Source organism: Bufo gargarizans, chromosome 4, assembly GCF_014858855.1.
Source record: "Bufo gargarizans isolate SCDJY-AF-19 chromosome 4, ASM1485885v1, whole genome shotgun sequence".
Taxonomy (NCBI): Eukaryota; Metazoa; Chordata; class Amphibia; order Anura; family Bufonidae; genus Bufo; species Bufo gargarizans.
The window spans coordinates 239,370,233-239,398,161 of record NC_058083.1 but is presented as its reverse complement, the minus strand read 5'-3'; the positions used below and the strand labels follow the sequence as shown (position 1 = coordinate 239,398,161).

Here is a 27,929-nt window from a genome sequence, read left to right as displayed (position 1 = left end):
ACATACCCACAAGAGACACATCAATGCTGAAGCCAGTTATTGGTTGCAGTGGAGCAGATGATGATGATGTCTGCGCTATGGAAAAATTAAGGAAGCTGTGGATTGGAAGATGGACACATGGGAGCTGGCATGCAGGACCAGAACGGCAGGGAGTAAGTATGAAAAGTTACTTATCTCTGAAAAGGCTGTGCTTACACACTAATGCAAAAAAGCACCAGCTGTGTACACTACCACGGTCGCAGCCAGCAGAGACCAGCGCTTTTTCCTATAGTGTGCAAGCACGGTCACTGCTGATGGATTTCTGGGTGGTCGTAACCATGGAAATGAGCAGTGTATAATATGATGGAAAAATGAATCCAGCCAGCAAAGGAGGCAATATGGACAATAAGAATACATTAGTAAGTGCCTTGTATTAACTTTCTCTACCTGATAAATGCCTCTTGCAGAAGTGAGACAACCCCTTTAAGTTTCATATTTCTACGCATGAGACTTTCTTTAGTCTAGAGTGTCGTGTCAGCGCAGCCTGTGTAGTCTGTTCAGTCCTTGCCGCCAGCACTTGGGCAGCAGGAACCGAACAAACCTCACAGGCTGCACTGATACAGCGCTCCAGATCTTGACTGAAGCTAGGCTATTACTGTAATTCCTTGACCCATAGAATAAAGGTAATATGCTAGTTATGATGAATGTTGTAAATTTAAAGTGAACCTGTCATCTGCACAATGCTGCCATCACTGAGGGCAGCATAGTATAGTGACAGAACTGCTAATTGATTACTGACATGCAGAACCCTGCAGCATGCAATCTGCATTTTGTGGTGACAGTTGTACATGGGGCCCCCGTGTACAAATGAAATCAAAGAGCAGAGATTTATAGGCCATGTACACCTTTTGGGTTTAAAAAAATAAAATAAAAATTATTTAATATTATTGCATAGTACTTATTTTGAGCTAAAAATCTTTTTTTTAATTGGTTGTTATTAAAAATGTTGAACCCCTGTATCTGTGCAGCCTTTAGTTTCTCTAGTAGCAGGCAGCTCAGCTGACGGCTCCTTATCTTTGACTTCTGACCTCCTAAGCGCTCATTATAGCTCAATTTCTGTCTTGTTGATAAGAATGTGGCTTAAATAAGTTTTATGACCTTTTTAGTAATTTAGAGGTAAGGTTTATTAGATGACCCACACAAAGTGAAAGTACCAGTCACACAGCTAAACAGGTAACCCTTTGTAACAGACTCAATATTTTTAATAAAGACCATCTTAAGAAAAAAAATGTTTTGCTTAAAATGAGTTAAATGCAATCGTAAAGGTGTACATAACCTTTAAATATATAAATTACACATTTTGCATGTTTTCCCCAGTAAACTATATATCAATGTGCTCAGCTCCTCCTGCTCTATGACCTGCTGCCTGTATATTACATTTCATTTCAGTGATGGATCCTCTTTAAGAGATCTATATATATCTCTATCTAATTTTATTTTTTATGCAGAGCAAATGACAATTCCTTTCTGTTTCAGGCTATTTTGGCTTTTTGTTGGGTTTACATCCGCAAATACCAGAGTTGTCAGGAAAGTGAAGCAGTGTCTACTATCACGGCAATATTTTCCCTGGCTGTGGCTCTGATCACTTCTGCACTGCTACCTGTGGACATTTTTCTTGTGTCTTTTATGAAGAATGAAAATGGCACATTTAAGGTAATTATTATTTTTAAGTTATTTTATCTTTATATTGGAACAAAGTTTCTTCCTGTCTGTGAACAATCCACTAATGACTGGATTATGAGTCTTTCGTCATCAAGTTTGCATTTGTTTCCATTATGCTCTTTGTGTGTGTGTGTGTGTGTGTGTGTGTGTGTTTTTAATTCGTTTCCCCCCCCCCCCCCCCCCCCCCATTCTCCAAGAAGTGTTTCTTCATAGTGACAGTCTTTTTATACCTATGACTAGGCTTGAGCGAATCGACCTTCGGATCATAGATCCACTGTCGATTTGTTCAAATACTTCCATTATAATGCAGTTTCCTTACAGCATTAAGATGTATTTGCTCCGTGGAGCCAAAGTTCTTCTCGCCTGAAGTCGTGCAAGACTTTATTGAATTACTGAAGTATTCCTATCTGTGTATTTAAAATAGCAATCAGAAGTGGGCTTTGGTACTGGCTAGTACCTCGGTACCATAGCCCACACTTCGGATTGCGATTTCAAATAGTTTTTGAATACACAGCTATGTATACAGTAGTAATTCACCAAAGTCTCGTGCGAGAAGATTGGAGGCAATATTTTTTTAATGCTGTACGGAAACGGCATTAACATGGAAGCATTTGAACGAATTGAGTTTGGATCTATGATCCGAAGGTCGATTTGCTCAAGCCCAAAAACGACACTTTTTGCTATCCGTTTTTTGTTTTACAAATGCAGAACACAGATTAAGACCATGGGGCCATTCCCACATCCGTGTGTGTTTTGTGGATCCGCAGAGCCGCAAAACACAGACCCTGGCAATGTGCGCTCTGCATTTTGCGAACCACACATCGCCGGCACTATAATAGAATATGCCTAATTGAGGAAAAGTATAGGACGAGTGTGTGGTGTGTGTGTGTGTGTGTGTGTGTTGTGTGTGTTTTTTTTTTTTTTTTTTTTTTTTTTTTTTTTTCGGGAACGAAAATGAATGGGAATATAAATTAATGGGTCCGCTGGTACAAAACCTTTTTTTTGTTTCTTTTTAATTTCTTTAATTCCAATATAAAATGGTACATCGTGAGGGATGCTGAGACAGACATCGTTCACAGGTGTGAAAGAAAGAAAGAAAGTTTTGTACCAGCAACTTCGGAGTTTGACTTGTATTGCTCACTGCACACCCCACCAAAAAATTGGCAATAATCACCATTAGAGTAACAAAAGAATCCTTTATTGAAAACGCAATAATTACACATAGCCCATTGTAGTTGGTATTGTGTCTCTAGGATCTGCTGTTCTGTTTGGATCTGACTCCATAGTAACGCGATACATCGGGCTATCACGTGGGGACGTGGCGGTCATGTGATGACTACGCCACTTACATCACGCGAAGCTTGCAGTGACCAGACATGTCCAGCGCGTGCGCAGTAAATGGATACGGGCTATACAAGTCACGTGATCGTGGCCGGATATTACCTCATTGTGAGCAGTGCCCGTTGCCTTGCGCGTACATTATGTTTGGTACAGCACCCACCCCCCAGAATCAGCTATCAGTAATTATTCTATTTTAATTGGATGTGATGGGACCATAAAAGGAGGAAGTTTCTTAATTGACCTTTATCCCCGGAAAAAGCCCAGTGTGGCGAAACAGCGTTGGGAGGAGGTGGCCACAGAGTTGGTGCGCTGCTTGATGGTATTCTATTCGGTATTGTTACTTTTTGATATTGGGATTTACCTTTTTGATTCTCTCTAGTGCCGTTTTAGTGATTTTTGTGTCACGCTTATCTACTTTTTTTCCTTTTTACAACCTTTTGTGCTCTGGCTCCCTCCTATTTATATTCTCCTGTATTGATCTATCCGCTGCTTATTTTAGTATTTTATGATCGTCTGAGTAATTATTGTGTTTTCAATAAAGGATTCTTTTGTTACTCTCATGGTGATTATTGACGATTTTTTGGTAGGTTGTGTAACAAGCTCTTTTTGCTTCAATATATATTGTTGTGAATGCTTGATAAAATATAATTTGGTGTCTAATCTATTGCTCACTCACATGCAATATTGGCATAATGAGATAAAAAGAACACACAAGTCTGCATGTTTGAAAGACTATCCTTAGGATCAATCTGTATCAGATTGGTGGGGTGTTGGAGTGGCTCCTGTGCTGCACACGTCTGTCCATTGTGTAGTGGAGGGAGGTGGTTGATGTAGTGCTACTACAAATAGGAGCAGAGATGCAGTAAGCTGCTCTGTCCACTACACCGTGAACAGAGCTGTGCAGTTTCCGAGCTACTTTCAAACAGTTTATTGGCGGGGTGTGGGGTTTCGGACCCCCTGGAATCTGATATTGATGACCTATCTTGACACCATCATTATCACAATACTAGAAAATCCCTTCAAGAAAATGCCACTGGTTTTTTATTCAGTTTCTTGAGCCAATTGTGTGGTTTTATTTTTGAGCAAATTTACAAAGTTTGTAGCAAATCAAACAGAATAATGTTTTCTACGCAGGGCTGGGCAGAGGATAATGCCACACGGGCACAGATTGAAGACACCATTTTAATTGGATATTACAGTAAGTATTTTGAATTTACGGTTAATAAACAAATTCTCTAAGGTAAAGTATACTTATTTTATAACCAGATAGATATATACTTTTTTTTTTTTTTTTTTTTTTTTGTGCATCTTTTTACATGACTTTTGTAAATGGTATTACTTTTCCTTGTGCACAACGGTTTGGGCCTCTCTGATGTTGCTCCACTTCTGCTCCTCCTCCTCTCTCACAGCATGCAGTTTCACAGAAACTCATAATTAAGCTGTAGCTGTAGCTTAAAGCTGTCCTTCTCCCTTTTTTTTGTTGTCGTCTAGTATTTACTTTCAGGCAAGAAGAGGCTTTAAGTCGCAGAGAATTGACTTGGAGCCTCGCATTTATTTTTATTTTTTTGGGGGCAATTTAAATCTCTCTACTAAGGGCTCTTTCACACCTGCGTTATAGTCTTCCGGCATAGAGTTCCGTCGTCGGGGCTCTATGCCGGAAGAATACTGATCAGGATTTTCCTAATGCATTCTGAATGGACAGTCCGTCCTTCAGGATGTCTTCAGTTCCGGAACGGAGCGTTTTTTGGCCACAGCAAATAGCGCAGCATGCTGCGCTTTTTGCTCCGGCCAAAAATCCGGAACACTTGCCGCAAGGCCGGATCCGGAATGAATGCCCATTGAAAGGCATTGATCCGGATCCGGCCTTAAGCTAAACGTCGTTTCGGCGCATTGCCGGATGCGACGTTTAGCTTTTTCTCAATGGTTACCATGGCTGCCGGGACGCTAATGTCCTGGCAGCCATGGTAAAGTGTCGTGGGGAGCGGGGGAGCGGCATACTTACCATCCGTGCGGCTCCCGGGGCGCTCCAGAGTGACGTCAGGGCGCCCCAAGCGCATGGATCACGTGATCGCATGGTACGTCATCCATGCGCATGGGGCGCTCTGACGTCATTCTGGAGCGCCCCGGGAGCCGCACGGATGGTAAGTATGCTGCTCCCCCGCTCCCCACTACTACTATGGCAACCAGGACTTTAATAGCGTCCTGGGTGCCATAGTAACACTGAAAGCATTTTGAAGACGGATCCGTCTTCAAATGCTTTCAGTACACTTGCGTTTTTCCGGATCCGGCGTGTAATTCCGGCAAGTGGAGTACACGCCGGATCCGGACAACGCAAGTGTGAAAGAGGCCTAATTTTATGAGCTTTTACTGATCCTAAAGTGGTACCCTGTAATGAGTTCTGAGGAACAGTTATTTTCCCAAGGAAATTGCCTACTAGAGAGGATATACTGGTACATATAAATCCAGTTCAAAAGCTGCCTCTAAGTCTACATCACATGAAGCCTGTGCTGAAATCTGCATACAAACGCACAAATAATTTATGCCGATTTTTGGATGTGAATTCAGATGCGGAATTTGTCCTGAATGATTGGTGTGTGCTTTATTTATATTTTTTTGCAGTGGCCGGCACCTGCCTTCCAAGGTGACCGCCAGATTTGTAGTTGGATTTCGGTGAAATATAGAGGTCACCTGGCTGAGAGACCAATACATTACTTTGCCTAGTAAACAATGCTATCGGTTCCATGATGCCTCAGCACAGAATCGCTTTAGCAAGTAGAAAGACTACCCAAAGTGCTTGTGGGAACCAAATGTGATCATTCATCCCTCAAGCTATATATTATAAGCACTGAGATAGGGAGCCTGAACTGTCGTCATCTTCAGTATACAGTACCTGTGTGACAGGACCATAATCATTAACTGTGATAGAGGTTTCTGTCTTAGTTCCCCACTTGTGTGGAACAGTCCAAGCAGACTTTTCTACATAGACTGCCTGTATTAGTGATACAAGCTTATCTCATTGACTAAATAGAAAACGTGTCACCGAAACTTGGTTTACACTGTTGCTATGCAACGGCTCCAGTGTGATATTTAGTGATAGGAACAGTAAGACAAAGAACAGGTAAGAGGCCACCACAGGGAGTTTCGTAATGGATGCAAGTTTCCCTTAAAAAAAATAAAGAGATCATGACTTGCGTGGCAGATCCCAGGCCACAGCAACGATTCACCCAGCCAGGATCTGTTTACATGGTGGCAGCTGTGACAACACATGATGGCTGCAGCCAATCACTGGCATCTTTGATGCACCGCTGAAGCCAATAAATAGCTGCAGCAGTTACGAGTTGACACTCTCCAGGTCAGGAGACCAACAGCTGTGGTGTGGAATCTGCCAGGTAAGTAATATTACAATTTGTTTATTTTTATGGCAGGCCGATCCCCTGTGTTGTATGATTTCCCCTGGAAACTAGATCCTTTAAAAAAAAAAAAAGACTGTGTTCACATAGCAGTAATAGTGTGCCAGAAAAACTCACCACAAAATCTATAGTTAAAAATGTATATACATGCATGTAATTTTCCACTGATAACTGCCTCAGTATCACATGTAACATGCATCATGTGGTTTTCTATGTTGTGCTTTTTCCCATTATAGGGGTATTCCGGTTACTATAAATAATACTTATGTTTTAGACTAATTCATCTAATTACCTAATATAATGTCAATTTCACATATTTAGCATTAAGTAGTTAGAAAAGTAGTTTTCTTCCACTGCTACCAATGTGTTCCTTCATAAATTACTATGGCATCGACCTGTAGTTCTGAGCCTTTGTTAGGTCGAGCATGCTCAGTGTGTAGAGTAGAGTAGAGGGGGCGTGTTTATCAGGCAGCCAATCAATAAACATCAACGCACACAGCAAGAAAGCTAGGGATTGTCGTCTTTGTAGTTTTTTTGAGGGAAGATCAGGCGCCATGATACACCCAGTGTGTGGCAGGCTCACATAGGAGCAAGACAAATGGATTGCAAGGTAAATTGAAGCTCTGGTTTATAGGTATAGGTATGGGTTCTGGTTGGGTCATAGCTTGCAGCCTTAATACCGTTTTTCAAACATTAAGTTACTTTACTGGAATATCCCCTCTAAAATCAGTGTGGCAACTGCAACCCCAATTCCCAAAAAGTTGGGGGCCAGTGTAACATGTAAAATTTTAATAAAAACTGTGATTTGCAAATCTCAGACCAATATTTTATTTAGGTATTCTGCTACAAAAACCTAATATCAAATTTATAGAAAAATCCATAAATCACAATAATATAAAATAATTAATTAAAACCATGATGAGTACATGGAAATCGCTGGCTAATTAAACCCTTAAAGTGTATACAATTAATACTAACACTGTCCTCAGAAGAAAAGCTCTAATCCTAAAGTGGAAGTGCTAAATATGCAAGGAGAAGAAATGTTAAGTATAACAGAAACCATCAAGTACCAGTCACTGAATGCAGCCAGGATGGCTCCCGCACCTACGCGCTTTTTGGCGTGCCTCCGTCTGGGGGTCAGACTATATTATAGAAGACATATCAGATGTTGAAATTGGTACTAATAAACAGCTGGAGGAGCAATTTACAATTCATATGACTGGGTATAAAAAGGGCATGTTAGATTCAGGAAAATGTTCCTCAAAGTAAAATTAGGAAGACTGAATATCCCACCATCTACAGTACATAATGCCATTAAAAGGTTCAGAGAATTTGGATAAATCCATATGCACAAGTGACAAGCCCTCAGGTGGCACTGCATTAAAAACTGGTATAATTCGGTACTTGAAATCACTGCATGGGCTCAGGAAGTTAGGGCCCCTTCTTTGCCTGATACGGCTTTAAGTCAACATGATCCAGAAACGCTGCAATTTTAAAATGGAAAACTGCTCTGTGGTCGGATTAATCAAAGTTCGAAATTCTCTTAGGAAACCATGGACACAGTGTTCTGCCAACTCAAGAGGAAAGGGACCAACCAGCTTATCAATGCACAGTTCAAAAGCCTGCATCTCTGATGGTATGGCGTTACATTAGTGCCTTTTGGCATATTTTACAGTATACAGAGGTTTTTAGAACATAGTCAGGTCCATAAATATTGGGATATCTACACAATTCTAACATTTTTGGCTCTATACACCACCACAATGGATTTCAAATGAAACAGACAAGATGTGCTTTAACTGCAGACTGTCAGCTTTAATTTGAGGATATTTGCATCCAAATCAGGTGAACGGTGTAGCAATTACAACAGTTTGCATATGTGCCTTGCACTTGTTAAGGGACCAAAGGTAATGGGACATAATAATAATCATAAATCAAACTTTCACTTTTTAGTACTTGGTTGCAAATCCTTTGCAGTCAATTACAGCCTGAAGTCTGGAACGCTTAGACCTCACCAGGCGCTGGGTTTCATCCATGGTGATGCTTTGCCAGGCCTCTACTGCAACTGTCTTCAGTTCCTGCTTGTTCTTGGGGCATTTTCCCTTCAGTTTTGTCTTCAGCAAGTGAAATGCATGCTCAATCGGATTTAGGTCAGATGATTGACTTGGCCATTGAATAACATTCCACTTCTTTCCCTTCAAAAACTCGTTAGTTGCTTTTGCAGTATGCTTTGGGTCATTGTCTATCTGCACTGTGAAGCGCCGTCCAATGAGTTCTGAAGCATTTGGCTGAATATGAGCAGATAATATTGCCCGAAACACTTCAGAATTCATCCTGCTGCTTTTGTCAGTAGTCATATCAATAAATACAAGAGAACCAGTTCCATTGGCAGCCATACATGCCCACACTATGACACTACCACCACCATGCTTCACTGATGAGGTGGTATGCTTAGGATAATGAGCAGTTCCTTTCCTTCTCCATACTCTTCCCATCACTCTGATACAAGTGGATCTTGGTCTCATGTCTAATAGGATGTTGTTCCAGAACTGTGAAGGCTTTTTTAGATGTCGTTTGGCAAACTCTAATCTGGTTTTGAAGCTCACCAATGGTTTACCTGTTGTGCTGAACACTCTGTATTCACTCTGGTGAAGTCTTCTCTTGATTGTTGATTTTGACACACACCTACACCTACCTCCTGGAGAGTGTTCTTGATCTGGCCATCTGTTGTGAAGGGTGTTTTCTTCACCAGGGAAAGAATTCTTTGGTCATCCACCACAGTTGTTTTCTGTGGTCTTTCGGGTCTTTTGGTGTTGCCGAGCTCACCGGTGCATTCTTTTTAAGTATGTTCCAACCAAATGTTTTGGCCACTCCTAATGTTTTTTCTATCTCTCTGATGGGTTTGTTTTGTTTTTTCAGCCTAATGATGGATTGCTTCACTGATGGTGGCAGCTCTTTGGATCTCATCTTGAGAGTTGACAGCAACAGATTCCAAATGCAAATGGCACACTTGAAATGAACTCTGGACCTTTTTATCTGCTCATTGTAATTGGGATAATGAGGGAATAACACACACCTAGTCATGGAACAGCTGAGAAGCCAATTGTCCCATTACTTTAACAAGTGGGAGGCACATATGCAAACTGTTGTAATTCCTACACCGTTCACCTGATTTGGATGTAAATACCCTCAAATTTACGCTAACTGTCTGCAGTTAAAGCACATCTTGTTCGTTTCATTTCAAATCCATTGTGGTAGTGTATAGAGCCAAAAAATTTAGAATCTTGTCCATCTCCCAATATTTATGGACCTGACTGTATGCTCCAATCCAGACAATGTCTCTTTCAGGGAAGGCCTTGCATATTTCAGCAAGACAATGCTACACCACATAATACATCCATCACAACAGCTTCACAGAACAAGAGTCTGGGTGCTAAACTGGCTTGCCTGCAGTCCATACCTTTCACCCCAAAAAACTGTTGGCGCATATCATGAAACAAAAAATCTGCCAAAGAAAACCCAGGACTGTTGAGCAGCTAGAATTCTATATCGGACAAGGATGTAACAACATTCCCCTCCCAAAACTCCAGCAATTGGTCTCCTCACTTTCCAGACATTTACAGACTTATTAAAAGAAGAGGGGATACTTCACAATGGTAAACATGGCCCTGTCCCACCTGTTTTGAGATGCTTTGCTGCCATTAAGTTCTATATGAGCCTGATATGTGTTCTTTGATATATTGTGAATAAAATATGGTTTTATGCGATTTGCAAATAATTGCATTCTGTTTTTTATTTATTTTTCACAGTCCTGACTTTTATGGACTTGGGTTGTACAACAGAACTGCATTCCATAGTCATTGTCACTAGATTGCCAAAAAAACAGAATCTGTGAACTTAACCTGTAGAGGACCAGTGCCGTACATGTACGGTGGGCTGATCAGGCGGGCGCAGCTCCTATCAGTGGCATGGACCCGGCAGTCACTGACACCCGGGCCCCTGCTGCATATGTAGAGGACCTCTGCCGTACATGTACAGTGCTGGTGGACATGACTTAAAGGGAACCTGTCATGTGGATATTTGGATTATAATCTAACTAATTATATATAATCATTAACTACTAAAAAGTACCTTAGATGTATTCACTTACTGGTGTGACAGATGGTTACCTCATAATATACACACAAAGATGCCGCATGCTAATGAGCTGATTTGAGTCCAGCGTGATGTCATGGAGTCCAGCGTTTATTTAATTAACAGCTATAGCCACTCCTCTGCTGCTGATTCATATGGAAACAAACTATCATTCAGCAGCAGGTAGGCGGGGAGAGTCAGGAGCTCATCATTATCAGCTGGAGCTTTTCAATACAAGATGTTGGCACTGGGTCAATTAAAGAAAGTGACCCAGCATTTTGCTAAGAGAATCAGTCACTTATTTATGTTGCCCTTAGTTAGGACACCATAAAACTGGTGACCGGTTCCCTTTTAACCACTTCCAGACTGGGCCATTTGCCCCCGTCCTGACCAGGCCTAATTTTGCAAATCTGACATGTCACTTTATGTGGTAATAAGTTTGGAATGCTTTTATTTATCCAAGCCATTCAGAGATTTGTTTTTCTCGTGACACATTGTACTTCATGTTAATGGTAAATTTGAGTCAATATTTTTTCCCTTTTTTTATTTATTAAAAAAATCCAAAAGGTAATGAAAATTAATAAAAATTCACTTTTTTAAAAGCAGAGATTCAAATTTAGAAAAAAAGTGATGCCTCATAAAATATTTATTACTTAACATTCCCATATGTCTACTTTATGTTGGCATCATTTTGTAAATGTAATTTTATTTAGGACGTTAGAAGGCTTAGAATTTTAGAAGCAATCCTTAAAAATTTTAAGAAAATTTCCAAAACCAACTTTTTAAGGGCCAGTTCAAGTCTAAAGTCACTTTGTGGGGCTTACATAGTGGAACCTCCCCCCCCCCCCCCCATAAATGACCCCATTGAAACTACACCCCTTAAGTTAATCAAAAGTGATATTACAAACTTTGATAACCCTTTAGGCGCCTTTTACACGGCTGAGTTTTCAGTGTGGGTGCAATGCGTGAGGTGAACGCATTGCACCCGCACTGAATCCGGACCCATTCATTTCAATGGGGTTGTGCAGATGAGCGGTGATTATTTATTTATATATTTTTTTCCATGCATCACTTGTGCATTGCGTGAAAATCGCAGCATGTTCTATATTTATTTTTTATATATATATATATATATATATATATATATATATATATATATATAATGTGTTTTTTTTTACGCATGGTTGCTAGGAGATGATGGGGATGAGCAACCCCCGACCCCATTAAAGTAAATTCCCTGTATTATTTTCCCTTATAACATGGTTATAAAGGATGCTTACTAAAATGTCGATTTTGAGGGGTTTAAAAAAAAACCTCTCCTTATCCACTTGTTTGCGCAGCCGGCATTGTCGTCTTTCTTCTTCTTTCAGGCCCTGCAAAAGGAAATTTGATGTAATCGCTCTCCCCACGTGGTGAGCGTGGTGACGTCAGCGCAGGTACTGCTGAATGAACATAGAAGAATCTTCTATCTTCATTCAGCAGGACCTGCGCGGACGTCACCTTGCTCACCACGTGGTGAGCCCAATTACATCGTCAAAGGTCCTTTTACAGGTCCTGAAAGAAGAAACATAGAATGTGTTAGGAACCCAAAAATAATAATAATCCTCAGAACACCTAACCCAAACCCGAACTTCAGTAAAGAAGTCTGGGTACCACATTCAGTTTTTTTTTTTTTTTATCACGCGCGTGCAAAACACATTGCACACGTGCGATATAAACTGAACAACGCAATCGCAGTCAAAACTGACTGAAATGTTTCCAGCAGTGGACACGCGACACATCTGGAGCAAATCTGGGACACCCATGTGAAAGAGGCCTTAGGTGTTCCACAATAATTAAAGGAAAATGGAGATGAAATTTCAAAATTACACAAATTTGGGCAGATTTTCTCTTTTTTATTGTTTTTCTTTAACACATCGAGGGTTAACAGCCAAACAAATCTTATTATTTATAAACCTGATTTTGCGGTTTCCAGAAACACCCCACATATGGTCGCAAAACTGATGTAAGAAAACACATCAGGGTGCAGAAGGAAAAGAGCGCTGCATGGTTTTTGGAATGCAGATTTTGCTGAACTGGTTTTTAGGTGCCATGTCCAATTTGAAGCCCCCCTGATGCACCCTTACAGTAGAAACTCCCAAAAATTTACCCTATTTTGGGTTTTATTGGTATTATTTTGGGGTACATATGATTTATATTTTTTTATTTCTCTTAAGTTTTTGTTTTGGCACATTTTTTATTTTTTACAACATTCATCTGACAGGGTAGATCATGTGCTATTTTTATCAGGTTGTTACGTACACAATAATATCAAATATCTTTGTTTTCAGTTTTACATAATAAAGCATTAGCATTAAAAAAAAAAAAAAAATATATATATATATATATATATATATATATATATATATATATATATAATTTTTTTTTTTTTTTTTTTTTTTTTTTTTAATTCTGCCTATTTCTTCTTGTGCAGGGTCTCATTTTTTTGCAGAAAGAGTTGAGTTGTGACATTTTTATAGAGCAGATCATTACAGATGTGGCAATACCTAATATGTATACTTTTTCTTATTTATTTAAGTTCTACACAATAATAGCATTTTTGAATCCCCAAAAATTTTTCGGTGTCTTCATAGTCTGAGAGCCATTTTTTATTTTTTTTTGCAGGATGAGATGACTGTTTGACTGGTACTATTTTTTGGGGCAAATGCCTTTTTGATCGCTTGGTGTTGCACTTTATGTGATGTTAGGTGACAAATGGCTTTTTTGGCACTGATTTTATTTTTATTACGGTGTTCACTTGAAGGGTTAGATCATGTGATATTTTTATAGAGCTGGTTGTTACGGACGCGGCGATACCTTAAAATAAAATATACATATTGAGCTGAGCGGACCCCTGGATGTTCGGGTTCGGCCGAATTTCACAAAAAAGTTCGCGTTCGGGACCCGAACTTGAAGCCGAACCCCATTGAAGTCAATGGGGACCCGAACTTTTGAGCACTAAAATGGCTCTAAAGTCATGGAAAGGGCTAGAGGGCTGCAAAAAGCAGAAAAATGTGCTTAAGAGCATGGCAAGTGCTCTGCAAACAAATGTAGATAGGGAAATGATTTCAAATAACACAAAATATGTTAAAATGAAAAATAATCTTGATCTAGGAGGTTGAGGACACGGTGTAGGTGGAAGCAGCGGCGGAGGAGGTAGCCAACACTGTTTTTTGTTTTCTTATTATTATTTTTAAATTCGGTTAGACCCCTAAACATTGGGAAATATACAAAATAAAACAAAGAGCAAGTGCACTTGAGTACAACAATGGCTGGGTGAGGCTGGTATGCATGTCTATTCTGCACAAGGTACGGACAAGTCCTGTGGGATCCCTGCCTGGTTAATTTTAATGAACGTGAGCTTGTCCACATTGGCTGTAGACAGGCGGCTGCGCTTCTTTGATAACCCCCTCCTGCCTTGCTAAACAAACATTCAGACAATACACTGGCTGCAGGGCAGGCCAGCGCCTCCAAGGCGTAAAGGGCAAGCTCAGGCCATGTACCCAATTTGGAGACCCAGAAGTTGAAGGGGGCCCATCATTCAGTACGTGTAGGCGTGTACACGCATACTGCTTCACCATGTCTCACGTGATGTCCACGATTCAATTTATGTGCCTACCATGGTGATCACAGGTAATGGGGAATCGGGGTTCCATGCCGGAGAGGGAGCGTGAGAAAGGGATACCACATCCAAGGGAGGTCAATGGCTGAATCGTGATCGAGCGGAATTGTGTGGGACAAGTTGTTAAAGCGGAAGGATCGAATGGAAGGAGGGGGTATGCTTTAATTAAAGATGAATTTTAGAAATGTAAGTCCCTGTCACCTATGCAGAGCAAGGGTTTTTTATCGGCAAAAATGGGTTAATGTCATCCACCAATTAAACAGACTATTTTACAAAAATTAGTTTCCTGTCACCTATGCAGAGCAGGGGTTCGTATATGGCAAAAAATGGTAAAATGTCACCCAAGAATGTAAGGGGCTTTTGCACCCTGCTCCCCCTTTTGCTGTGCTGGTGCCTCTGTGCGACCACCGCCTCTTCCTCCAAACTGAACACGTCACTCGCATGACCTTTTGTACCATGTGGGGTCTAGTACCTCATTATCTTCCACCCACTCTTTTTAGCCCTGCCCTCCTTGTCGGACCGCAGAAAGCTGCAGCAGTTGGCACCTGTGTTTCATCATCATCATCAGAGACGTGCTGCGGTGGTCTTCCCATGTCCTCATCCTGAAACATAAGTAGTTGGGCACTCAATCTCTTCCACTTCTGGGGCAGGGCTATGTGGATGGCCCACTGAAACCCTGCCAGCAGAGTCATCAAAAAGCCTAAGAGACTGCTGCATGACTTGGGGCTCAGACTGCTTGGCTGATTTGCAAGGGGGTGAGGTGAAAGACTGATGGCCATGGGCTGAAGGTGCCAACTCTGATCTTTCAGCAGGTGACTGGGTGGGAGACAATGTGAAGGAGCTGGAGGCACTGTCAGCCACCCAATCTACTATGGCCTGTACTTTGTTCTGGCCTCACCATTCGTAGAGCTGCATTCGGCCCTATCAAATAATGCTGAAGGTTCTGTCGCCTACTCACACCTGAGGAAGGTGTACTTGTGTATGTAGCTGGCACAGATCGACCATGTCCTTTCCCTGCAACAGGAGCTCCACCAGCAGCACTACGACTAGGGCCACGTCCCTTATTTGACGCTCTTCTCATTATTTGCGTTCACCCACCAAACTACCGTATTTTTCGCCCTATAAGACGCACCAGCCTATAAGACACACCTGTTTTGGGGGATCTGTGGATGGCACTGCTATGGGGTGGGGGATCTGTGGATGGCATTGTTATGGGGTGGGTGATCTGTGAATGGCACTGCTATGTCATCCACAGATCCCCCTCATAACAGTGTCCCCCAATACACCGGCCCTTTGCTCACCGCAGTATGCGCTCTTCCCTGTTCCCCTGTATCAGTACAGCACTTACAAACAAGCTTCCATAGCAGGCAGAGTGGACGGTAGCCGTAACATCACTCACTTACGTTGCGCGCCTGCTCCGCCTGCTTTATTCATAAAGTGGGAGGAGCAGGCGCTCAACGTCAGTGAGTGACGTTACTGCTGCCGTCCGCTCTGCCTGCTATTGAAGCTTGTTCCTAAGTCATACGCACCCTAAAATAGTACAAATCAAACTGTCATCTCATCACACACAAAAATAAGACCCTACCTAAGACACACAAAATTAAAAAAAATATATGGCTCTCAGCCTGGAGACACTAAAATGATTATTATTATTATTATTATTTTTATTTATTTTTTTGTTTCAAAAATTCTTTTTATTGTGTACAACTGAAACAACCCAAAATTTTTTATTTTTGGTATTGTCGCGTCCGTAAAAACCTGCTGTTAGAAAATGGCACATGATCTAACCTGTCAGATGAACATTGTAAACTGCCTAAACAGCTTTTTATTTTTTTTTGTTACCTTGCCTCACAAAAAGTGTAATATAGAGCAACAAAAAAAAACATATGTACCCTAAAATAGTACCAACAAAACTGCCATCTTACCCCGTAGTTTCCAAAATAGGGTCACTTTTTTGGAGTTTCTACTCTAGGAGGTCTTCAAATGTGACATGGCAACTTTAAATTAACCCAGTGAAATCTGTCTTCCAAAAACCATATGGCTTTCCTTTCCTTCTGTGCCCTACCGTGTGCTCGTGCAGCAGTTTACTATCACAAATGGGATGTTTCTGTAAACTACAGAATTGGGGAAATTTTAATATTGAGTTTTGTTTGGTTGTTAACCCTTGCTTTGTTAGCTGAAAATATGGATTCAAATAGAAAATCGGCCAAAAAAGTGAAATTCTGAGATTTCATCTACATTTTCCTTTAATTCTTGTGGAACACCTAAAGGCTTAACAAAGTTTGTAAAATTTGTTTTGAATACCTTGAGCAGGGGCGTACACAGAAATCATTGGGCCCCATAGCAAGAATTTAAATTGGACCCCCATGCCGGTTCCTAGTCCCTCCTACTATGCGCCCTGGCTCCTCTCACTACCCTCCCTAACTTCGCCTCTGCCCCATCTCATGCAGCAGTATTTTGCTCTAAAAAAAATGGCAGAACTCATGCCGGAACCCAACAGGCCCATTTTAGTGAATGGGATCTGGTAGGTCCCGGCGGTGTTCAGCATATATTGACAAGAATCTGGGGCATTACATGATGTAATACCACCCAACTTTCCTGCTGTCCAGCATTGCACATGCGCAGAGACATGAGAAGTTTGAGGAAGTGAGTGCCCCCCTTCCTGTATTCTGTGTCATGCAGGACAGCTGGGAGACCCTGACATTACTCGCTATCCTGCATGACTAATGTGCAGAACCCCTCCCCCCTGCCTTTCCATGTTCTTATCTGCATTTATGCCTTGCAGGATAGCAGGAAATCTGAGTGACATTGCATGATGTAATAGCACCCAGCTTTTTTGCTGTCCTGCATGGTACATGTGGAGAAACATGAGAATAGTCTGACAAAGCTGAGTAACACAACTCCCACCTACCCTCATATCTTCTCATGCCTCTGCACCTGTGCCATGCAGGACATCAGGAAAGCTGAGTCACATTACATAATAGCACCCAGCTTTCCTCCTGTTCTGAATGGCATATGTGCAGAGGAATAGCCTGGGAAAGCTGAGTGACGCACACACACACACACACACACACACACACACACACCTCTGCACTGTCCTCACCTACAAGTCGTCACTTACTTCACTACTGGTGGGGTTGTGGCAATCCAGAGGAATCGGGCATGATGGAGCTAACAGGCGTGAGGCGGAGCTAGCAGGAAGGAGGCGGGGCTAGCAGACGGGAGACAGGAAGATAGATGGGGGTGGGGACTCTCTTCCACTGCAGGCCCCGCTTCCTCACGGGCCCCATAGCAGCTGCCTGGTCTGCCTATATGGTAGGTACACCACTGACCTTGAGGAGTGTTTCCAAAATGAGGCCATTTATAGATGGTTTCTATTATGTAAGCCCCACAAAGTGACTTCAGACCTGAACTGGTCCTTTTTAAAAAAGTCGGTTTTGGAAAATGTCTTTAAAATGTTAAGATTTGCTTCTAAGCCTTCTAACTTCCCCCAAAAATAAAATGTCATTCACAAAATGATTAAACCATAAAGTAGACATATGGGAAATGTAAAGTAATAACTATTATATGAGGTATCGCTATCTGTTTTAAAAGCAAAGAAATAGAAATTTGGAAAGTTGCAAATTTTTCTGAATTTTTTATTCATTTTATTTTTTTAAATTTAGCACTATCATGAAGTACAATGTGTCCTGAAATTGACACGGTAAATTTCCCCAAAACTTGATTCCTATTGAAAAATGTGTAGTACATAGCAAAATATTGAAAAAATGGAGCGGCTCACTGCTGTTAGTGGGTGGTGTGGTGCTTCAAGCTTGAATTGAGGACGCCTCACCTCAATGTGAAGGAAAATTGAAAAAATAGGAGAGCGAGCACTCACTCTATGGCAAAATACTCAGATTTATTAATAAAATTAAATAATATACCTATAATCATTCAATATAATAAAATAATACAATATCAATATCACAATAGAAAGATGAATAAAATCGTTGGTCGACCAGATTCACACCATAGGATAGTATCGCATTACAACTTGATAGAAGGGCATGTGTGAGTGGTGTTGGAACGGTGTCCTGATAATAAAAAATGTGAACGTGATACTATAAGGTGGGTTGAATCAGATATATGAATAAATAAATATAAATCTATAAATCCAATATATGAATCCTCAGTGTTAAATCAAATAAAAAATTCCCAGTGTTACAAACGTGCTTCAAATCAATCAACATAAAAGTATACAATAATATAATGGACAACTAATTACAAAATTTGTTGCAAAAAGATGTGGGTGAACGAAGTGATAGGACACCTGGTGATAATCCTATACACCAAACACTTGATACAAAATTCCTCCTGTAACGTTGAATAACCGCAACAAACACTGGCCGGATCAGCCGTAATAATGTCTCAGCCTAATGGCTGTAGTGGGTTTGGTGATGGCAGTTCAGTAAATGTCTTTGCTTAAAGGATAAACTTTCCTGAAAAAGGAGTCTTGCCTCCTACAGTGGTATACTTCTGCTGTGCAAGTGCGCTATCATCCACGCATTTGCTGTTCCTACTTGGAAATGCTGGCAGTCCGCTGTACGAGGTGCGCTGACGTCCACGCTCTCGTTAGTGCTGCTTGTGAGGCAATCACGTCTAGTCTCGCGGTGTTATAAGTGAGACTTCCGTCCAATCTCTATGTCCGCTCCGACGTTGTACAGCAGTTTAATTATCCCAGCAAAGTAGTTTATGAAGAATGTCTCTTAGCGCATGGCCATGTGGAAAATCTTTCTCCTGGAGGTTATAGCAGAGTGTCGCCCAGACACGTTTCGGGACTGTTCCGGTCCCTTCCTCAGTGGTAATGGCAGGCACTCCTAAACCTCCTCCTTTTTAAGCATTTACTTGGTGAACGGCAAGTCCTGGTTGTATAATCCAGACCAGGAGTAACAATACATGATTATCGCCATATTGCGATTCAGTTGCGTTTTTCTTGCGTTTTTTTTCGGTTGATGCGTTTTTGGTGAAATTATGCTCAGTCAATTGCGACATCTATATTCATGGTTAAGAAACTCTTACAATTTTATTGATTTATCATAAATAGATAAAACTATTAAATTCATGTTAAAATTTGAGATCCAAGACCATCATCATAATCAATTATTAGCATACTTTCATAAAATTGTGATAAAAATGGTATTGATATGGAGAAGGTCGGATTGGGTGAGGGTCCCAAACCAGAGGGCGAGTCCCAGCGCCGGTAAACGGCCAAGCTTGGGACTCGACATCGGGGATGGGGCCGCCACCTATTGAATAAAACCGAACAGCTCCATATCCGAGTTCAATCCATACGGTACTAGAGATCCAAACTCATAGATCTGTCTGGACTCTGCTCTGGACATTCTATGAATCAGGTCGCCTCCTCTCCAATGTTTTTCAATTTTTCTCAAGGCCAAAAAACTTTAGATTGTCCGGGTTACTGTTATGTTTCTCTTTATAATGTTTTGACAATGAGTGTTTTTCATACCCTTTCTTAATATTGGAGATATGTTCCCTAATCCTTATTTTCAGGGGGCGTTTTGTCCGGCCTATATATTGACGATTGCAGGGGCATTGGATCAAATAAATTACCCCTGATGTATTGCAGGAAATACAATCATCAATAGTCCATCTATATTGGTTCTGAGTTGAATGAACTTCCGCGGTGTGATACTAATCTTACACCCTATACACCTTTCACACCTATAAAATCCCTTCATTTTCATGAAGGAACCTAGGGTGGGATTTTTTTGAATTTTTTTCTGGCACTGATGGAGCTACTTTCAAACCTAAATTGGGAGCTCTGGTGAAAGTGATTTTTGGTGTATGTGGCAGAAGATGACCTATAGTTTTATCACTTAGCAAATATGACCAGTGTCACCTTATCATTTTTTGGATCCTCTTATAGTTGTTATTAAATGGGAGAACTAATCTTCTATTTAAAAATGTGTCCTCCATCTGTTGCAATGATTTTTCTTTAAAAAATTATTGTCGGTCCAGTCGTCTTACAGTACTTAGAGCCTCGTTGATTATTCCTGTGGGATATTGTTTCTCCTCAAAATAACCCTGCATCTTTTTCGCTTCTTCCTCAAATTTTGCATCTTCCGTGCAGTTACGCCTAATACGCCTAAACTTTCCCATAGGGACATTGATTAACCACCTTGGGAGATGACAACTTGAGAAAGAGATAAAGTTGTTGGTGGCTGTAGGCTTTTGAAAGGTGCTGCACGAATATCTCCCATCTATTGCTTCTATTAATAGATCTAAATATTCTGTTCTATCTTCAATTTTTGAGGTAAAAATCAAACCTTTATCATTTCTATTTAGGCATTTCAGGAATTCTTCCAATGAGGCTCTGTCTTTCCTCCAGATGAAAATCACATCATCAATATAGCGCCGCCATAGGACCAGGTCACCCCCCAGTTTGTGATCAATCTGTTTACCGGCGCTGGGACTCACCCTCTGGTTTGGGACCCTCACCCAATCCGACCTTCTCCATATCTATATACCATTTTTATCACAATTTTATGAAAGTATGCTAATAATTGATTATGATGATGGTCTTGGATTTCAAATTTTAACATGAGTTTTATCTATTTTTATTGATATATTATCCATTTTATCGATTTATGATACAATTTTATTGATTTAAGAGTTTCTTAACCATGAATATAGATGTCGCAATTGACTGAGCATAATTTCACAAAAAAACGCATCAACCGAAAAAAACCACAAGAAAAACGTAACTGAATCGCAATATGGCGATAATCATGTATTGTTACTCCTGGTCTGGATTATACAACCAGGACTTGCCGTTCACCAAGTAAATGCTTAAAAAGGAGGAGGTTTAGGAGTGCCTGCCATTACCACTGAGGAAGGGACCGGAACAGTCCCGAAACGTGTCTGGGCGACACTCTGCTATAACCTCCAGGAGAAAGATTTTCCGCATGGCCATGCGCTAAGAGACATTCTTCATAAACTACTTTGCTGGGATAATTAAACTGCTGTACAACGTCGGAGCGGACATAGAGATTGGACGGAAGTCTCACTTATAACACCGCGAGACTAGACGTGATTGCCTCACAAGCAGCACTAACGAGAGCGTGGACGTCAGCGCACCTCGTACAGCGGACTGCCAGCATTTCCAAGTAGGAACAGCAAATGCGTGGATGATGGCGCACTTGCACAGCAGAAGTATACCACTGTAGGAGGCAAGACTCCCTTTTTCAGGAAAGTTTATCCTTTAAGCAAAGACATTTACTGAACTGCCATCACCAAACCCACTACAGCCATTAGGCTGAGACATTATTACAGCTGATCCGGCCAGTGTTTGTTGCGGTTATTCAACGTTACAGGAGGAATTTTGTATCAAGTGTTTGGTGTATAGGATTATCACCAGGTGTCCTATCACTTCGTTCACCCACATCTTTTTGCAACAAATTTTGTAATTAGTTGTCCATTATATTATTGTATACTTTTATGTTGATTGATTTGAAGCACGTTTGTAACACTGAGAATTTTTAATTTGATTTAACACTGAGGATTCATATATTGGATTTATAGATTTATATTTATTTATTCATATATCTGATTCAACCCACCTTATAGTATCACGTTCACATTTTTTATTATCAGGACACCGTTCCAACACCACTCACACATGCCCTTCTATCAAGTTGTAATGCGATACTATCCTATGGTGTGAATCTGGTCGACCAACGATTTTATTCATCTTTCTATTGTGATATTGATATTGTATTATTTTATTATATTGAATGATTATAGGTGTATTTAATTTTATTAATAAATCTGAGTATTTTGCCATAGAGTGAGTGCTCGCTCTCCTATTTTTTCAACATAGCAAAATATCTCCATGTATAATATTATAAAAAAGATGTTTTATAGCTTGCTGGTCACGCATGTTCAGTTCTAGCACTAGGATTTATAGGAGACCTATGACTGGTATATGAGAGCCTCAGCAGTGAGGAGCACAATTTAAAATGCAAAAGAGGTGGGAGACTTGCTCTTTAGCAGCCAGGGTAATACAAGGGAAGGAGAAAAGTTTGGAATAGATGTCAGCAATGCATGATGGGAACTGTAGTCGGCTGCACCGAGGTTGAGCACCTAGGGACCAGCTAGCTGAGTGATGAAAAGCATGATGGCTCAGCGGTTATCACTTTTGGCTTGCAGCACTTGGTTCCTTGGTTTAAATCCAACCAAGGGCAACATCTGCCTGTGCAGTGCACTGAAATGTGTTTTATGAAATAATTTCAGTAAATGCACAAAAGGTTATTCTATGCATTTAGGATGTAGTACAGGTGTATTTCGATTAAATTACAGTGTCATCAAAAACTTCATTTATTTCAGTAATTCAAACATTGAAACTCCTATATTTTATATAGGTTCATTGCACACAGTGATCTATTCCAAGTGTTCATTTGATGATTATGGCTTATAGATAATGAAAACCCAAGTCAGTATCTCAGAAAATTAGAATACTGTGAAAAAGTTCAATATTGTACAGTGATGGAGTCACACTCTTATCAGCTAATCAACAGGAATATCTGCAAAGGTTTCCTAAGTCTTTAAATGGTCCCTCAGTCTAGTTTAGTAGGCTGCACAATCATGAGGAAGACTGATGACTTGACAGTTGTCCAGAAGACAGTCATTGACACCCTCCACAAGAAGGTTAAGCCACAAAATGTCATTGCTCAAGAAGCTGGCTGCTCAAAGAGTGCTGTATTCAAACATATTAATCAAAAGTTGAGTGGAAGGGAAGAGTGTGGAGGAAAAAGGTGTAGGGGTGCAGCTATTGATTATTTTAGTAATCAAGTATTCTACCCATTAGTCCAACGATTAATCGAGTACTCCTAATAATAAGAAAACTAATTAAAACAATTTCTATAAAATCTCATCACCTTCCCCCTGTGCCATCCGTTCCCCCTCCAGTGCAATGAGTTCCTCCCCAATGGCACCAGCTCCCACAAGTGCCATCCTTTCACCCCACTCCCCCCTCCTAGCCATCAGTGCCCAGCCACAGTGCCAGTGAAATAAAATACTTACCTTTCCCGACACTCCACAGCTTTTTCTGTTTTTGTGTTGAGTTACTCGATTAATTCGAGTAATTGTTTCAGCCCTAAAAAGGTGCACAAGCAACAGGGATAACAGCAGCCTTGAAACTATTGGCCATTCAAGAATTTGGGGGAGATTCAGAAGGAGTGGACTGCGGCTTAAGTGCTTCGAGAGCCACCACACAGACTTATCCCAGACGTGGGCCGCAACTGTCGGATTCCTTATGTCAAGCTACTCGTGACCCAGAAACTAAATCAGAAGACTTTAACTTGGCTAAGGAGAAAAAGGATTGGACTGTTGATCAGTGGTCCAAATTCAGATAAAGCAAATTGTGCATTTCATTTGGAAATCAATGTCCCAGAGTCTGGAAGGTCCCAAAGTGGAGAGACACGCAATCCAAATTGCTTGAGGTCAAGTGTAAAGTTTCCACAGTCAGTGATGGTTTGGGGAGCCATGTCATCTGCTGGTGCTGTTCCACTGTGTTATATCAAGTCCAAAATCAGCGCTGACATCTACCAGGAAATTTTAGAGCAATTTAAAGCTTCCTTCTGTTGACAAGCTTTATGCTTGCTCATGTTATTTTCTAGAAGGACTTTACACCTGTACATCTGTCCCCACTGCCAAAAGTACCAGTATCTGGTTTAATAACCTCAGTATCGCTATACTTGATTGGCTAGCAAATTCGCCTAACCTAAACCCATAGACTCTGAGGTATTGTCAAGAGAAAAATGAGATACCAGAGCCAACAATGCAGACCAGCCTAAGGCCCCATGCACACGGCCGTGTTTCACAGCCGTGTGCGGGCCGTGGAACCGCGGCCTGGATCCCTCCTGAGAGCAGGAGCGCACGGCGTCACTGGTTGCTATGACGCCGTGCGCCCCCTGCTGCCGGCCAGTGTATTACTGTACTGTGCCGGCAGCAGGGAGCGCACGGCATCATAGCAACCAGTGACGCCGTGCGCTCCTGCTCTCAGGAGGGATCCAGGCCGCGGTTCCACGGCCCGCACACGGCTGTGAACAACGGCCGTGTGCATGGGGCCTCAGGCCGCTATCAAAGCAACCTAGGCTTCCATAACACCTCAGCAGTGCCCCAGCCTGGTTGCCTCCATGCCATGCTTCATTGATGCAGTAATTCATGCAAAAGGAGCCCCAACCAAGTACTGAGTGCATATACTGTACATACTTTTCAGTAGGCCATTTCTGTATTAATCATTTTTTTTATTGGCATTATATCATCTAAGTTTTCATTAGCTGTAAGTCATAATCATGAACATTAAAGAAACAAACACTTGAAAGAGATCACTCGGTGTGTGTAATAAATCTATATATCACTTTTTTAACTGAATTGCTGAAATACATTTTTTTGATGATGCACCTGTATTGATATTGTACTGTTGCTGTGTTAGCAGGGTCTGGCCTGCAGTCTACGTTCACATTTTTATCTAACCACTGTATACTATTTTTAAGGTAATATTGTACAAGATTTTGTTTGTATGACAAAGAAACGCTAAATCGATAGTATGTAGCATTGCTTCCTTTTTGCAATGTATTTTTCCACGGCTGCTGAGCTGGAGTGGTTCTCAAAAGAAACCTTGTTGACTCCTCCAGAACAATAGACGTGCTTCTTTTCTTGTACATTGAGCTTTATTTTAAACTTTTTAACCCAATGTCACAGCATTATTAGGAAATAAATCCTAGTAGTACCACCTTTTGTGCTGAACATTCTTCTCTGGACGAGGAGAAATTAAATCTGCTCCAAGGATTCTATTATGTTATTGCCCCTCATTATGTTTCTGTAACATGTCATCTCCTGTCTGGTTGTAACAGTTATATTAGGCGGGCATTTAGATTGATAAATATTGTAAATTAATATATGTATAAATGTTTTTAAAGGGAGCCTGTTGACAGTCAGTCCGTTGTGGAGCTTTTATTGTCAGGTTCTGTTCCTGCAAGAGCACTGGAGGCAAAGCTTCACTGTATTGTGCTGCTTTACGCTTGACCCCTCTGCTCTGAGTGAGAGTTGTAGTGGTCTCCTGATTGGATGCCATCACTGCCAGAACACCTCACGGTGAACCCCCACCTCCAGTACACTTGCAGGGGCAGTGCATATTCATGCTGCTCCTGATGATAAAAACTCCTGCGTAGGGACATCTGAACCCCAGGTATACTTCATAAATGGAATCCCTCCCTTCCTACAGAATGTTGGCGGTGTTGTAATGCACAAGGTTCTGCTCTTCACATTTGGTGGACATGCCCAAATATAGCCCCTGATTGGGACACAATAACTACCGCCATCAGACAGATATGCTCCTTAGATGGCCCCATTTCACACTCACACTCCTTAAAGGGGTTGGCCACCCTAAGTATCAGAAATCCAAAGTGCTCCAGTCAATAGCCAAAACCATGAAGTATTTATATCATGTGAAATGTACCGGCTATATGTCATTTTTCTAACCTTTTCACCATGGCGCACTTCCCTGGAGGAGCTCCTCAGACCGAATGTGTGGGAAGAGCAGCTGCAAAGTGAAAGTAAAAATTCCAGCATGCACTGCAGCAAGTATGTTCAGAGGAGCAGTCACATGACATCCCCGCCCACCTGTGTTCCCATGGAGACAAGAGCCCCTCCGACATTATCAATAACTCAGTCATCAGTAAATAACTGCAGACATAGTAATAGGAAGAACACCCCAGTCCCAGCAGTAAAGAGAGGTCACTACCCGTCCCACACAGGAATGTGATGCTAATGTATCACACATTTGTTGCTGGGGGAGTTATCCGGTTCATAAATTTGCTGTGGGGCCTAGTAATTTCTAGTTGTGCCACTGGATGTAAGCCATAAATAGAAGGGGAGATGTATAATTTCCCTTGTTTCTGAAATGTGGCGTTAAAAAGTTGCAAACTATGTGTTTGTGACTTTTTAACTGTGCCTTTAAAAAAAAAAAAAAAAAAAAAAAAAAAAGTTAAAAGTACCAATGGCCAGGAGGGGCGTGACCAGTCGCCCCAACAAATTGATGTTAATTTTTGCCAGTTTTCTGACCAGAAGTACAAATTGATCTGCTCACATAGCGAGGAGCATCCTGTCTATCATCACACGACTTACTCCCAGCTGACAGCCTAGAAATTAACTAGGAATATATGACTGCCCTTCACCTGGGGAAAAAGGGGGAACGGGTGTAGTCAGACATCTCTGTGTACAGGGGGGGGGGTCACACATCTGTATATACAATGTACAGGGGGTCACACATCACTGTATACAGTATAAAGGGGGTCTCGCACCTCTGTATAGAGGGGGTCACAGATCTCTATATACAGTGGTGGGGGTCACAAATCTCTATATGCAGTATAAAGTGGTGGGGGTCACACATCAGTGTATACAGGGGTCACACATTACCAGTGTACATGGGTACCTTATAAACAGTATATAGTTGTATGTGTCCTACCTGTACACTGTATATAGATACACCCCCTTCCCTGTACACTGTGTATAATGATAATAATGAGATTCTCCAGAGACATTCCTTTTAACCCCCCCCCCCCCCCCCGAGTCACATTAAAATTGGGGGGGGGGGGGACGACTCCTGATAATTCATATATTTTATTATTATTTTTTATGTAGATTTAGAATCTACACAAAACTCGGGTAACTGAAGTGCATTTTAACTCCTTAGTGACAGAACTAATTTTAACCTTAACCGCTTTACGTCCGCCCATAGGATATAAACGTCCTATGGGTGGACCTCTATTTCTGAACGGACGTTTCTGAACGTCCTTTCAGAAACAGCAGCTGCACGCTAATCGTGCAGCTGCTGATCGGGTTGCCCGCTGTCAGTGACAGCAGGGCAACCCAGAGAGAAGGCAGGGACAGTGCCCAGGTGTCCCTGCCTTCCGGATCGCTGCAGACACAGCGCTCACCAAGCGCTGTGTCTGCAGAGCAGGAAGCGCTGTGCGCTTCCTGTTCCAGCCCGGCGGTCATGTGACCGCCGGGACCGGAGCTGCAGGAGCTGTGTGAGGTCTCTCACAGACCTCGATCAGCCCTGCTCTGAGGCTGTACAGCGCAGAATCACGCTGTACAGCCTCTCTGGGGGGGTGCATTTCTTCTGTAACTGGGGCTACTATGTCAGCCCCAGTTACAGGAGAAATCAATAGTGGAAAAAAAAAGAAAAAGTGAAGCAAATGTCCACCAGAGGTCTTGTATGACCTTATGGGGGACGAAAAGTGTAAAAAAAAATATAAAAAAATAAAGGGTTGAAAAAAATAAAATAAAAAAAAGTTTCACATGTAAAAATAAAAAGGTCCCCAAGTAAGGAATAAAAAATAAAATTAAAAATAGAAAAAATAAAATAAAATAGACATATTTGGTATTGCCATGTCCGTAAAAACCAGCTCTATAAAAATATCACATGAGCTAACCCCTCGGGTGAACACTGTAAAAAAAAAAAAAAAAAAAAAAAAAAAACTGTGTCAAAACAAGCAATTTTTGTCACCTTGCATCACAAAATATGCAACACCAAGTGATCAATAATGCGTATGTCCCCCAAAATGGTACCAATAAAACCGTCACCTCATCCCGCAAAAAATGAGCCCCTACATAAG

At 41.3% G+C, this 27,929-nt stretch overlaps 1 protein-coding gene across 1 annotated transcript in view; it reads left to right on the top strand.

The window, feature by feature from the left end:
• The window catches only part of LMBRD1 (LMBR1 domain containing 1), a 232,776-nt gene that overhangs the window by 16,188 nt on the left and 188,659 nt on the right, over positions 1-27,929 (top strand). The window contains exons 2-3 of the mRNA XM_044290891.1: positions 1,516-1,692; positions 4,177-4,240. Coding sequence (XP_044146826.1) covers positions 1,516-1,692; positions 4,177-4,240 — 241 coding nt within the window. The remainder of the gene's footprint in view (positions 1-1,515; positions 1,693-4,176; positions 4,241-27,929) is intronic.